The sequence below is a fragment of the Dermochelys coriacea genome, chromosome 3, assembly GCF_009764565.3.
Source record: "Dermochelys coriacea isolate rDerCor1 chromosome 3, rDerCor1.pri.v4, whole genome shotgun sequence".
NCBI lineage: Eukaryota > Metazoa > Chordata > Testudines > Dermochelyidae > Dermochelys > Dermochelys coriacea.
Window position 1 is genome coordinate 151,738,540 of NC_050070.1, and position 15,809 is coordinate 151,754,348.

Genomic DNA, 15,809 nt, shown 5'->3' on the forward strand with positions numbered 1-15,809 from the left:
CCTCTCTCTTTCTCTGATGATTCCACTGTCTTTCCCATCACCCAGATTTGCAGCTTTGCTGTTATTGTTGACTCCTCTTTCTTCTTCTACCACCAAATTCTCTACTGCATTTCTGGAATTGATCCTTTCCTATCCATCCTTACAGTCAAAACCTTGTCGTTACGTTGGTCATCTATCCCTGCAACCTTCTCTTTCTGGTCTCCTGCTTTTCCCTCCAGTCGAGCTACAAAGCTGTTGTACAAGTCATTTTCCTTTCCTGCAGCTCAGATTCTGTCATTCCCTTATTTGAATGCCTTCACTGGCATCCCCTCATCCTCTGCATCATATTCCAACTCCTGGTCCTCACCTTCTGGACCCTGCATAACTCCACTCTTGCTTATGTTGATGCTCTTATTTCTTCTTACTGCCTCCCTTACTCCCTGTGTTCTCTGCAAGCCACCTGCATAATGGCCACCAAGAACATTTTATGTTCTATACTGTATTGTTCACTAATTTGTAAGCCCCTTGGAACAGGGATGTATCTTCCTCTGTGTATTTTTGGCTTGAGCACCATTTAACACTCAATAAATAATAACGAAGGGATATTGTTAAGCAGTACCCTTCAATCAGCAACTGAATCAACGTTTCTCTGATAAATAGTTCTAAAAATCAAGCAGTCAGTATGTAGATGTTTCCACTTGATCTCCCAGCATAAAGTAAAACCATCGACATGGATGCAGCAGGAGAAATATTGCTGTGGGTAGGATTTTAAACAACTTTAAAATTGTTTTGTAACAACATCATGCAAATATAAAACAGCTACTCTATCTGATCTCAATTTTCAGCTGCAATCTCTACTTTTTCAGGCTTGAACCTGCTATAAAAGTAATTGGTGCTGCTTAGGAAATTAGCCAGGCTGCAGGTACCCCTTGTGAAATATTACTTTCGATCTTGCTTCAGGCGTATGGACACCACAAATGGCAAGACAGGTTTTCTCTCAGCTGATGTTACTGCCATAACACTGAAAAAACAAAAACCTTGAATAAGTTATGGAGAAGGAAATTTAAGCTCATATTTTACATCTTCTCAGGACATGACATCATTAGATTCCAGGAACATTTTTTCATGCAGCTAAGCAATTAGACCCAACTGACAACACAGTTTTGGTAGGAGAATTAACACCCATCTCAGGTATGCTTAGAAACACCAGGTCAAAAGTCAGAGAACTGATAGAGGGATGGAAATAATATTTGGCCACATATTCCTTGAACTCTTCCATCTTCAAAGAAGCTGAGGGAAGAGAAAAAGCAACTTATGTTCAAACTGAAAGTAACAGGAAGGCATCTATAATCTGAATCTTAGAATCTGAAGTGGCACACATTTATTCAAAATCACGCTATTTAAGAGTCATTATTATTTGTATTACCATAATGGTTAGGAGCTCTTGTCATGGGCAAGGACCCTGTTGTGCTAGGCATGTGGTACAAACACAGACAAAAAAGACAGAGGAAACAACTCTAAATTATTTCCTCCCTGTTATTGGATTATATCCTTCTGGCATAAGATATTTTTCCAAAGAGAAATAAATGTAAACTATTTTTTAATCCTTCCATTAGGTATATAAAAAACAATTCAACAGAGAAACTTGGAGATTCCATTTTTTAATTAAGCAATACTGAATGATTTGTTAACTGCTGAACCAAAATTTCTCTTCCTGCCTTTAGTACTTCTGCTTCAATTCAGTCAGCCCCAGGATCTTTCCTCTGTTTGTGGCCTTTGATAGTTGTTTTAATTTCATCAGGTGTTATTGGTCCCTCTTCTATTTCTAATTTAACACTGGCATTAGTCTCTTGAACATGTGCATGATTGTCAGCTTTGAACAGTTTAATAAGGAATGGAAATGTTCTTTCAGTCATCTGACTTGTTCTTTGTGAGTTTTCAACATCTGTCCATGAGAGTCCCTGTTGGGCATCACCTGTGTTGGTCTGGTTCTTCCTGAGAAGTTGTTTGCTATTCTAGAGAGCTGCTAGAACTCTCCCCTCTCTTCTGCTTCTTCTGTCTCTGCAACAAAATCTGGGTTAAAGAACAAGTGCCACAAGATTGGAAAGATGGTATCATCGTGGCATTGCAAAAAAAAAAAACGGGTGATCTTACTCAGGGCACGAACCGGAGATGGGTTGTACTGCTATCAATTCTGGGCTAAGTACTGGCTACGGTTATGCTGAATAGAATGAAGAAGACTGGATAAAATATTAAGAGAAGAACAGGATAGGCTGTGTTCAGGTAGATCATGTTGTAAACAGACAGTTGCTCTTTGACAGATCATCAAAAAAACTACTGCTTGGCAAAAAAATCCATTACAATCAACTTTAAGAAAGCATTTGATAGTGTCCCCCGAGAAACCCTGTGGAATACTGCTAGAAAGTATGGGATATCAGATAAGCTGATCAACATAACATTAAGTTTACATGATGGAAGTGAATGCACAGCAAGACTGGATACAGGGCTGGTGCATAGTTCAATATTGAGACTGAAGTTAGACAAGGGTTTGTGTTATCACCAGTCCCTCTTTGCATTAAAAATACACTGGATGGTGAAGCAGGCAACAAAAGGCATAATGGATGGTATGAAATGGGTTAGTGGAGATGAGTTACAAGATCTTTACTTTGCTGACTACATTGCTTTACTAAGTATGACATGAAAAGGAATGCTTGCCCTCACATTGGAGGAAGAAGAGGAATAAGCAAAAATTGGATTGAGAGTAAATACAGAGAAAACCAAGATGATTAAGGTAGGAAACTGGACAACAGATGAAAAAGATGGATGGAAGAGAAATTGAACAGGTAGAAGAGTTCTGTGCCCTGGGGAGTGTGATGACATCTGATGTGGCTAAGATAAAGATATTCATATGAGGTTATGGAAACAAACGCCACTTTTGGAAGGATGAACAACATCTGGTCAAACAGAGGTCTGCATGCCAAATTAAAGGTCGGATTATACCATGCAATTGTACTGAGCACACTACAGTATGGAGCAGAGACTCGGCCGATGACAGCAGCTAACAAAAATCAATTGGAGGCTGCCCATCACAGATGGCTGAGGAAGATGCTACACATTTCATGGAAAGTTAAAACAACAAATGTGAGACTGAAGGAGCTGCTAGAGCAGGATATGTTAAAAAGAAAGAAGGCTCACGTGGCTGGGACACGTGCACCCCATGGAACATGGGAGACGTGCTGAGCAAGTATTGGATTGGGTACCCCAGGGAGGCAAGAGAAAGCAAGGAAGAACTGGGAGAATACAGTGGCACAGGATATTAAATATGCTGGTATCACCTGGGAAGAGGTACCACAACTAACAAACAGCTGTAACCAGTGGAGGAACTGGACTGCCTCATGTGTCAGCAGCACAGGAGACACTAAGGTCGAAGGTAGGGTAATGCTGACTGATGGTGGGGGGGAGGGGAGAAGATGGTGCTAGTGACTGGTTGGAAGAGTTGAACACCCAAGGTGAAGGCAGGGGCTTTGAGAGACAGCATGGACCCTTGGAGAAGATACTAAATTAGGAGCTCAGCAATAGGGGTTTTATTCCCAGTGCTACCAATGCCTTGTGTGACCATGAGTACTTCACTTTCTGCGGCTATTTCCCCGATTGTATAATTATATTTATCTTCCTTTGTAATGTGCATTGAGATCTTCTGCTGAACAGAGTTATGTAAAAGCTTCACGCAGCCAGTCATTCATTGTCAGGAAATGCCCAGCACAATCGTCCTTATTATCCATTCATAAACCTGACAGTTTATAAAATAGTAATAAAAGTTCCATCTTATATAAAACATATGCAGATTTAATTCTATGTGGATGGTTTCAATATTAGTCACTATCAGACCTGTGTAGGGTTTCTGTTTGCCTCTCTCTTCTCCACCTCCTTTTATAAGTGATGCCTAATCCTTTGGCTTTTTAATGTTTTATCTGGACTTCTTAAATTGCTTATTTTACAATGCAACACTCAAAGTGCCCTGGATGAATGATGGGGAGGGCATAATAAATAAAACTATTATTCATAATATTTATGATGGCCTCCAGGTTAGTAATTTCTTAGCCACTAGTGACTGGCAGTGTTAAGAGCTCTCCGTTTCACACTGGACTGTAAGTTCCTCCAGCTAGCCATTAGCTGCCAGGAAATGTCATTCCCATAGTCATAATATAATCAAATATTAAATAATAATAATTGCACATTTATAGCACCTTTCCAACAAAGATTGAAGTGCCTTACAAACATGAATTATGCCTCAAAATCCTTGCCTGACATAAGTCAGTAGGTCACCCCCATTTTACAAAGGGGGAAACTAAGAGCACATAGCAGTAAAGTTATTGGCCCAGTGAGTCAATGCCATAGCTGGGGAAAGTATGCAGGAGTCTTGGCTCTGAACCCCATGCTCTACCCCTTAAACCGTGTTCCTTTCCTTTATTGTTCAAATAATGACAGCCATGTGTTATGATGGCATGACTGTGGAGGTCTCATATTAAACACAATTCTACAGGACTCACAACTCAATAAATAATGCTTGGTCCCCTCTTACTGCTTAGCCAACACAGCCATCACTGAGAGACAAATTCAGTTAGCGTTCTCCATTCTAAAACTTTTTTTCTGAAAGATCTAACAAGTTTGCCACTGAACTACAATTAACACATGGCCTGTTTACTGCCCCTTTCAAAGCTCTCATATTTGCCATCATCAGAAGAGAGTTTTAAGAGAAGGGATCTTCTAAGAGACAGGATTTCATGGAGAATGATACCAGCTGACTGGAGTGGGATAGAAAGTGGTGATTATTTCAATCAGATGAAGAGTCTCTCTAACAGATTGGCGCCACATGAGTCGCTTCTCTCATTTTATGGTAATTTAGATCTTAAGATGGGAAGGAAGATGTGCAGCACTTGTGACACACTCCACCTGCTCCACTGTAGGGTTGTGCATGTGTACCTCAATTGAGCAATCGTGTTTGTATGAAAATAAACACCACAAAAATGGTCTGATGAAGTACAGGCACAATCTTGTCTAGCAGATTTGACAAAGAGAAGGTTTGAGAACCAGTTATGCCAATTAATGTTTCCATATCAGGAACAGTTTTGTCTCTCATCATGGTATGAGCCCAAGCCTGAGCCTGGGAGGTGTCACTTAGGCTGATCATGTGAAGAACTTAATTTCCCCAACTCCTATTGATTTCAGTGGCAACTGAACCTGCACAGCATCTTGCAGCACTGATGCATTAGGGCCCATTCCTGTTCCCCTGCAATTGTAAGACAAAACTCCCACTGACTTAAATGGGAGGCTGTGATCACTTCCCTTGGGAGACTATTCCACAGTCTCACAGATTTCTGTTAATACACTTTTCCTGATATTCAACCTAAATGTTATTTTTCTTCATCCCTTTATTAAACTCCCATGTACTACTTTGAAAAATTGGGCATCACCTGTTTCCCAAATGTAACCATTCCTTAACGAAGCTATTTCAGCTCTTCCAGATTTCATTTGTTTTGGTTGCTCTTCTGTGTACTCCCAACAATTTGTCTGCATCTTATAAGAAAGTGCTCAGAAATGAATACAGAATTATAGCAACAACATCTTCAGAGTCTCATAAAGAGAGCTTAGTATTTTCCTTGTCCATTTCATGATGGATTCATGTATGCAGTGCCAAAATTACATCAGCTGATTTTGCTGCCATAGTGCTAAATTGCTTCCCACTAGAATCTCCTTCAGGATCATTGCTTTCCAAGCTTTCTTACTACCATTAAGTAACTGTTTTTCTAATTACTTTTTCTTACATGTATTTGTCCAGGTCAAATTGCATTTTATTATTTTCTGTCCATATGTCAACCCTCTGTTGGTCCCTTGTCATATTTTTTCTGCCTACCCTGATGTTTACAATCCTCCCCAATTTAGTTTCATCTGTGAATTTCTTCAGTTTGTTGTTTGCCATTTTCCAAATGATTACTCATGTTAAATAAGACCTGACCCAACACCTAGACACTTTTCCTCAACTTGATACCTTGTAATGTCCCTTTGTTTATGAACCTTAAGCCAAACTTCAGCCTCTGTGACAATACTTATGTCCAAACCAGCTTGAATGCACTATTAAAGTAACATGTTTGGAGAAAACGAATAAAAAATAAATGTTCCCTTTCTTTGTCAATTTGCTGAAACTCTCTATTTCCCTTTTTCTTTTCTAGACAGGTAGCTGTTCACTGGCATCTACTAGTCCATCACAGGAGAGGGAGTTCAGAAAAAAAGGTTGGGAACCACTGACCTAAAGAAAATAAAACTGTCTTGCTTTTTCCATTGGTCAGTGTATTCTACTTCACCTCCGGTCATAAACTCTTGTGTTGAGTTGCTGAAATCTGTTAAATAACTGCAACATTGCATCCCAGCCCTTGGATGCATCTACTGCTGAGTGAAGTGATCCATATATATGGTGGCAAATTGCCGGCACTACTATGATGGGTCTTGCACTTTCTTTTCTTGGGGGCGGGGGTTCAGGGCACCATTTCTTGCCCCTGAACTGGGGTATTAACTGCCCCACTAGCATCCTAGAGAAGGGGAGTGGAGAGGGAGGGACCCGGGCCTGCCCTCTACTTTGGGTCCCAGCCCAGGGGCCCTAGGGATAGCGGTAAACCACTAGAACTAGCGGTTCCTTCCCCTGGGCTACTTCCCTCTCCTGCCCTTCAGCTTGTGGGGCTTCCTGCCCTCCCTCTGCACAAACCAGGTGTCCCTTTACCTAGAGTCTTGGTCTTCTTAGCCCACCACAGCACTTCTCCAAACTCTCCTCCCCTCCAAACTGCTCTCTACTCCCACATCCATCCACCCTGCTTCAATTCTTCTAAACTGCTCTTTGATCCAACACCAATCCTCTCTGCTCCAATTCCTCCTCTTGTCTGATTTAAGCAGGGTTTTTTTTATCATGTGACTGGCTTCAGGTGCTTTAATTAATTTATAGCAAACTTTCTTCCCTCTACAGGAAATAAGGCTCCCTTCTAACACTCTCCTTCTGCCCTCTGGCTATGCTGTATCACTATCTATAGTGATACAGCATGGGTCTTGCGCTTATATACACACACACACACACTTTGTATGTTAGTTTATAAAGTTTGTTGGGCGTTTTGAATGAAAAGGGCTATAGAAAGTGTTAGTTATTAAGGATGCTCTTCTGAAAGTCAAGGCTGTGACACAAGGGGAGCCCTACTGGAGACAGCACCCTGAACCCTAGGTTCTGGTGCATTGTTATCAACTACCTTAATTTCCTGTCAGCCCAATAGCCCCCCCATCCCCCACTTACTTTACTGAGACAGAGAGAGGAGGAGAAGAGCTCAAATATCTGAGATTAGTATATTCCGCTGCCGCAGTGATATACCACAAGGAACTTATTCCCATCAATTTGAAGTGGACCAATATGCTAGTTTCAACATGGATTTGTGGATATGGTGAAGCTTAAGATCTTTACAAAGACTTAAAATAAACATGGGTAGGTTAAAATTTTTATTATATATTATAAAAATTTCCCCAGAGAAAATACTGCACTGAAATGGCGTTAAGATTGAGTGCACATATCGGTAACTTAAGTGTAAAAAAAATGATGGGAATGTTGTAATTATCCCCAAACTGAGCATTAGAAAATTAAGTAATAATAATAATTAATAATAGGTAGCTGTTACATAGCATTTTTCATCAGTAGATCTCAACACAGATTACAAAGAAAATTTGTATCATGATCTCCATTTTATTGAAGCTTGGAGAGGTTAAAGCGACTCATTCAAGTATCACAGACCTGGTCAAGCACCTCCTACAGCTGACTCACCAGATTGCTGGTTTCTCAGGTATTTTAAGCCTCTGGAGTCTAACAGAGCTCATACACTGTCAATCTCTTGGGATCCTTAGACACACTTTCTGGGTGCAGATCCTCTATCTAGCATCCCATGCTGAGAGCAGCAACCACACAGTCCCCTGCCCAACCCCTGGCACCAGTGCTGACTCCTCAGACTCCCCCATAGCTTAAACACACCCTTTCTCAGAATCCCACCAAAGGTGTGACCCTTCTGGTTTACCTTTTCAAGGGGCCAAGCAGTAGGTGTATCATATAACACATAAAGAAAAGGAGTACTTGTGGCACCTTAGAGACTAACAAATTTATTAGAGCATAAGCTTTCATGAGCTACAGCTCACTTAATGCATCCGATGAAGTGAGCTGTAGCTCACGAAAGCTTATGCTCTAATAAATTTGTTAGTCTCTAAGGTGCCACAAGTACTCCTTTTCTTTTTGCGAATACAGACTAACACGGCTGCTACTATGAAACATATAACACACAGACACTTTGCACAAAGTTCTAACACATTGTTGCCCCTTAATCACACAAGAAATACATGGATCTATAAAAAATAAAAATAAACCCTACCTGAATTTCCCTGCCTCAGTTTTCTCACCACTCCAGGGCATTCTTTGGGTTTGCCTCAGAGACCTTTGTACGATCCAGACCTTTTGCTCGAGTATACAGCTTGTATTCTGAAAAATAAAGCCTTGTCTCCCTCGGTCAGCTTGATTTTTTCTTAGCTTGGCTAGTCCAACCCCTTTCTTCCTCTTGCCCAAACTTCTGGCTTGTCTTCCTCAGTCATTTCCCATGAGTCCTTTTTAAACACCTGTTTTGTCATGTCTGTTGCTTTGTCTTGTTTGGGAATTTTCCATTCTCCCAGTGCCAGCTCCTTGCAGAGGGAGGGGGAAAGAAGTAATTTCCCTTAGGATGCAGTTACTTTTTAGCATAACTATTGTATGGTCAAAGGACATTCATAAAGTTAAGTACTCTACACGGTCCACAATCTGGTGCGTAACTGCAACAGGCCCAGTCCACAATGGTGGATAGCACATTTACATAGGCCATTCAGTGATACAGCAAGAAACCCAAAGAGAATTCTACCAGGTGATGTTTCCAATTGTACGAAGATCTGTACTATGAACTTCATGTAATTTTAAAAATAACTTTTAAGGACAGATTCCCCAGCATGGGCATCAAAGCTGCACAAAGCAGCCAGAGTGCACCAGCCAGTTAAGATGCATCACTAAATTGATGCAAATAGCCAAAGCATATTGGGGAATCTGGCTCTTTATTTGAAATTGTCTTATTGGTTTAGAGTGCTGTGTGAGTGAGACTGGTGCTTTATAGATGGAGAGCCCCACTCTGAGTCCCAGTGTTGTGGTTTAGGAGCTCATAAGTATGCTTCTCCCACACCTCTCCTGGCAGTGTTGCCTCAGTGTGCAGGGGTGCTCAAGCTGCAGTGCCACAAAGAACCTTTCAAGCACTGGTTTCAGAGTAGCAGCCATGTTAGTCTGTATCCGCAAAAAGAACAGGTGTACTTGTGGCACTTTAAGAGACTAACACATTTATTTGGGTATAAGCTTTCGTGGGCTACAGCCCACTTCATCGGATGCATAGAATGGAACATATAGTAAGAAGATTATATATACATACATACATAAATACACACAGAGAACATGAAAAGGTGGAGTAAGAGGCTAATTAATTAAGATGAGCTATTATCAGCAGGAGAAAAAAAAATTTTGGTAGTGATAATCAAGATGGGCCATTGCGACAGTTGATAAGAAGGTGTGAAGATACTTAACATGGGGAAATAGATACAATATGTGTAATGACCCAGCCACTCCCAGTCTCTATTCAAACCAAGTTAATGGTATCTAGTTTGCATATTAATTTAAGCTCAGCAGTTTCTCATTGGAGTCTGTTTTTGAAGCTTTTCTGTTGCAAAATTGCCACCTTTAAATCCATTACTGAGTGGCCAGAGAGGTAGAATTGTTCTCTTACTAGTTTTTGAATAAGCTTTCGTGAGCTACAGCTCACTTCATCGGATGAAGTGAGCTGTAGCTCACGAAAGCTTATGCTCTAATAAATTTGTTAGTCTCTAAGGTGCCACAAGTACTCCTTTTCTTTTTGCGAATACGGACTAACACGGCTGCTACTCTGAAACCAGTTTTTGAATGTTATGATTCCTGATATCAGATTTCTGTCCATTTATCCTTTTGTGTAGAGACTGTCCAGTTTGGCCAATGTACATGGCAGAGGGGCATATATGCCATCATGTGCCAGCAATTACATTGGTAGATGTGCAGGTGAATGAGCCCCTAATGGCATGGCTAATGTGATTAGGTCCTATGATGGCGTCACTTGAATAAATATGTGGACAGAGTTGGCATCAGGCTTTGTTACAAGGATAGGTTCCAGGGTTAGTGTTTTTTGTTGTGTGGTTGCTGGAGAGTATTTGCTTCAGGTTGGAGGGCTGTCTGTCTCCTAAGATCTGTGAGAGAGTGAGGAATCATTTTTCAGGATAGATTGTACATCTTTGATGATATGCTAGAGAGGTTTTAGTTGGAGGCTGAAGTAAACAGCTAGTGGCATTTTGTTATTTTCTTTGTTGGGCTTGTCCTGTAATAGGTGACTTCTGGGTACTCTTCTGGCTCTGTCAATCTGTTTCTTCACTTCAGCAGGTGGGTATTGTAGTTTTAAGAATGCTTGATAGAGATCTTGTAGGTGTTTGTCTCTGTCTGAGGGATGGGAGCAAATGCGGTTGTATCATAGAGCTTGGCTGTAGACAATGGATCGTGTGGGGTGTCCTGGATGGAAGCTGGAGGCATGGAGGCAAGTATAGCGGTCAGTAGGCTTCCGGTATAGGGTGGTGTTTAGGTGACCATTGCTTATTAGCACAGTAGTGTCCAGGAAATGGACTGCTTGTGTGGATTGGTCTAGGCTGAGGTTGAGGTGGGATGGAAATTGTTGAAATCATGGTGCAATTCCTCAAGGGCTTCTTTTCAATGGGTCCAGACGATGAAGATGTCATCAAGGTAGTGCAAGTAGAGTAGGAGCATAGGGGACGAGAGCTAAGGAAGCGTTGTTCTAAGTCAGCCATAAAAATGTTGGCGCCCTGGGGGGCCATGTGGGTACCCATAGCAGTGCCGCTGACTTGAAGGTATATATTGTCCCCAGATGTGAAACGGTTGTGGGTGAGGACAAAGCACTGATGCCCAGACTAGCATATAGCCACCAGATCTTTAAAGAGAAGCAACATTTGGATCAGTTGTCAGCGAGAACTCTTGACATGTGTTCTATTTCCCACATACCAGTCACTGCAAACAATAAAATTTTTGCATTCAAATTAGTTGTAGAGGAAAGATGGTGACTGGTTGAGTTACCTCGGATGTCAGAATGGCCCTACATAAAGAGTTACCCAAACTGGTGACCTGAGCCTGTCTGTAGCCTATATAATCATAATGATTAGATTCCTCAATCTTTAATAATGTAGCGTAATTGCAATTTAATTTCTCAAAATGTAGTCTATAGATAAGATCTCAATTAATGTTAACTAGACAAAAAGTATGAAGTATTTGTGTTACTGCATTGTAAAGATAATTCAAGACAAAGAAAAAAGACACAGGATGATAAAATTCTTAAAGGATCCAGTTTTACCCTGTAATAAACTCATGACCAGATTTACTTGTACTCAAAGAGCAAGTGCTGCAAGTTTGGAGAGGATATGCTGTATTTATCATACAACATAAAAAGGTTGAATCCAACCCTGTTTAAATGCAAAAACAGAAAAACTTTAACTATGGAATTGCAACTAGCACCTCCATAATAAACTATATTAAAATTACCTTATATTGTTAATCATAATACTAATACTTTTCACTTACATAGCACTTTTCATCCAAGGATCAAAAAAGTGCTTTACAATAGTGAGTCAATATCATTATTCCCATTATACAGATGGAGAAACTGAGGCACACAGAGACAACTTATTTGGGATCACACACCAAGTCTATGTCAGAAATACAGTCCAGGTCTTCTGACCTCCAGTTCAAATACCTAAATGCTAGAACCTCCCATTTTTGTAGCACTAGAGTGCTCTAAACTTGTAACTGATTATTTTAAAAATGTATTTTACTCTGCAAAAAGTAAAGCAACATAAACAGAAATTTGTTCAGCTCAGACAAGAAGAAAGACTAGTCAGTTTTCCTTCTTCAATGTCAGTTTAAGGCTGTTTTTTTTTTTATGTACGGTGCGTTATGTTTGCCATACATAAAGGAAATGTATGCATTTTCAGTCTAGATTACTTTTATTTTACATCAAGGAAAACAAAGAAAAATTAAAAAATGTCCAGGAAAGAGAAAGCGAAGTCTCTCTCTCACTTTGTAAGTTACTATCTTGAATCTTCTCAGCCCTGCTCCCAATAGACAAGCAGGTAATCTTTAATCTTAAAGATGCAATATGCAGAAAACAAAATCATAACTATAGACACCACAAATCATTTGTACAGTGCTGCACTCTTTCAGTAGCAAATACTAAATTAATATTTATTTGTTAACAAAAAATTGTGTTCCACTGCAATTGAAAATTAACAGTTATTTCTCAGAAATATCTGTTGTGGTCTTAGATTTGTATAGGTTTGTTCTTACATCACCTACATTTGGGGGCCAAATTTACTTTGATTTTGTACTTGCAAAGTACAAATGGTGGAGAGGAGAACCCCTCTGCCACATTGGTTTAAATGTAATTTTCATTTAATTTTAGTCACCTCTGGATGGTTTAGGTGCCTTTTGGCAGAATTTGGGGTATGGAGTGGGGAAAGTTTTGAGGATGACAGATAGTCCAATGCTCCTGTCCGAGGGCAATGAAACTCACAGGAGCACGGAGAAAGGAAGGGACCGGGTAGGTCCACACCGTGCGGAACAACGAGTCCCCAGACACACCTATGGGGTCATTAAACCCTTGCTAAGCAGCGGGGCGTGTTGTGGGGAGGGGGGTCTGGGCTGGAGCTGGGGACAGGGGGGCGAGCGACCCGAGGCAGACAAAGACCCTGGGTCTTGCGGGAAATGATTCAGGGGATCGATGAGAGACAGGGTCGGGCACGCCGGGGAGCGAACCGGCCCCAGCACCGCTCGGGCACTGAGCGGGCAACGGGCACCAGCCCAAGGTCACACACAGGGTGGAGGGGTGTCCGGACGGAGAACCCAGGAGTCCGGGCCCGCAGACCCGCCTCTCAAATACGAGCCCCTCCTGGCGCACAAATCCCCGGGCGGCGGCGGGGTCTGAGCAGGGGGCGCCGGAACCACAGGGGGATGCCCGGGCTGGATTTCACATCGGGGGAACCTCCCGGGACGAGGCGTCTCCGTTGCCACTTCCGGGTTCCCCCTAATCGCGCATGCGCCACTCGCCAACTCTCACCCCGTCTCTCAGGCCGAGGTCCATCTTCCCGGGCCGTACCATCTCGTACATGTGGTGGGAGGGAGGCCTCTCTAAATACTTCTGTGGTCCGCGCTGCCCCTGAACCCTCTGAGGCCGGATGCGAGTCGTTAGTCCTGGCTATAGGCACCCTCAGCAGTGGCCGTCTCCTGGTCCTCGCCCCTCCTTTATTCCAACCTCCCCCAGCGGAGGACGATGGTGCGCGCCACTCCCACCTGATCCAGCGGCAGGGCGATACCATCCCGCGCACTACGGGGGGGAGGAGCTGGGGGTATTGTTGGGTCAGGGGGTGCGGGCGGCCCGCGGTGAGAGTAGGTTCGTCACAGCCGCCACTGAGAGGGAGGGGCGCCGCCTGGAGCTCAGTGTCCCTCCAGGCCTCGCCGGGCGCGGCTGCTGCTCCCATTCCGTCCCCTCCGCTACCGCCGCAGTGGTAGCGCCCGGCTCCAGCTGACCGGCCTGGAATCCCGGCTCCGAGCCCCGGACCCTCCGCTCCCAGCGACCCCCCGCCCCGGCCCCGGCCCCGGCCCCGCCGGAGACTCGGCCCTGCCATGGGAGACGCCGGCAGTGAGCGCAGCAAGGCGCCCAGCCTGCCGCCTCGGTGCCCTTGCGGCTTCTGGGGGTGAGTGCAGCCCGGGGAGGGGGCCGAGCGGGTGGGGTGAGGCCCGGGGGAGGAGGCCGGGCCGGGGTCCGGGCTATACCGTGGGGCTGGGCAGGACCAGAGCTGGGCCTGGTGGCTAAGGCCAGGGACGGCAGAGCCGGGTTGGCGCTGGGATTACTGGTCTCCCTTCGGGCCTGTCACGAAGGCTGCACCACCCCCCTTCCCCACCCTAGTCTGGATTGCTTCAGGGCAGGGGCGTGTAGCCCCTGCTGTGAGGGGGGGGCTTCCCCTGTCAGAGGGGCCCCTCCCCCAGGCATGTGACTGTATTTGCTGCATCACAGAGGGGGTGGCTGGCTCCTGATTTACAAGTACAAGTGGCTTAGTAGGGGTGGCGACAGCCGCTACATCGTCCCAAAATATCCCATCTGTATTCTCGTTTCAAGGCATTGAATAGCTTTCTGTAGTGGGGTTCCCATCTGTGTGTGTGTCTGTGGCTTGTATTAGTTATCACATTATTATTATTTAGTCATCCCCATGTGTTACTGCCTCCCCACTCCCCCGCACAGGTTTGACACCTTTGTCTGGGCTCCTCCATGGCCTTTAGAAATTGTAGAGAATTTCCTGAAGGGAGCAGCTTCAATGTCTCTCTCTGCCCATCCCTCCAGATGTTCAATTTTATTGATACTAACACACCTTGTTTCTGAGCCCCCAGGTGGAATAATTGTGACATCAGCAAAGTGCCAAGCAGGCAACTTTCTTGAATTCTTTCAAGAATTTTGGTCTTTCATAGATATGGCTAGCATGTAACTTTCAGTCTGTCCTGCTTTAGGTCTGTAAAGAGCCATATACAGCCATGTATATATGATTAGCAATACAGAAGGTGTCCTGTTGCCACTTTATAAAACCTTCCCAGCAGGCCTCATGCTAGGGATGGTCCATGTCATCTGCTGGCTAATCCTGTTTTTCGAGGGAAAAGTCATTCTTCTGTGCTGGAGGAAAAAACATAACTGCCCATTTGATTCTTCTTTCACTTTCTGGGCCAGGCCTGGTAATGATGTTTCCATTATCGGTTTTTAGTAGATATATTGTGGCATATGGAATGTGCTGGCTGAGACATGAACAAAAAGTGTCTTTAATATGTGTGGTGAAAATGTAGGTCTCTAAAGTTCTTATTTATGGAGTGTTCAAAGGATATGTAAATAGGTAGACTTGTGGGAGTCCACCTGAGACTTATACCTGTCTATGACTGTACCTTCTTGGGATTTATATAATACAATTTAAGGTACTTTGGAGGAGCGGAGGGACGCATATTAAGAGTGATTTAGAACGGTCACTATTCAATAGGCTACATTTGATGATTTTATTGGAATGGCAGAATTCTAAATTAAATCCCATTTGTGAGTTATGATACAAGTCTGAACTTTGACAAATATGATGATTCCATTGGGAGTGAACCTACAAGGCATATTGTAAATATATAGTAAATTGTTACTTTATTTTTTATTTACTAGGTCTCCTGTATTCATGCCTCATGCTTTCTATAACATGACTGAAAAAGAGTTGCTATTATTTCCATTATGATGTGCTGGCTTCTGTGATCAGTGATGATTTACAAAGGCACTGAAGGAGTTATGAAAAGTTCAGCTCACAACTCTTTTCATGCTGAACTTTGTATTGAGTTCAATGTCCTGTGTTTGTGACATCAGTATATTGTCATGAAAAAAATCTGGTGTCTCAAATGGTGAAATGAGGCTATGAAGAAAATGGCCCTTTAAAGATGCTGCCTATATATTGATGGATATTTCTCCCTATCTCACAAACACCCATCACAATTGGGACTAATTTCCCCCCTTTTTGAAGGGATGTCATTCCAGCAGTTATTACTCCAAGGTAGGGTTGAAATACTTTGGCAATGGAACAGTATGGAAAAGTTC

General features: G+C 43.0%; 1 protein-coding gene across 2 annotated transcripts in view; it reads left to right on the forward strand.

The window, feature by feature from the left end:
* Positions 1 to 12,143: 12,143 nt before the first annotated feature.
* ZFAND3 (zinc finger AN1-type containing 3) overlaps positions 12,144 to 15,809 on the forward strand; it is a 265,533-nt gene continuing 261,867 nt past the window's right edge. For both annotated transcript variants that reach the window (XM_038394504.2, XM_038394502.2), the window contains exon 1: positions 12,144 to 13,896. In XM_038394504.2, coding sequence (XP_038250432.1) covers positions 13,826 to 13,896 — 71 coding nt within the window. In that variant the 5' untranslated portion in view covers positions 12,144 to 13,825. The remainder of the gene's footprint in view (positions 13,897 to 15,809) is intronic.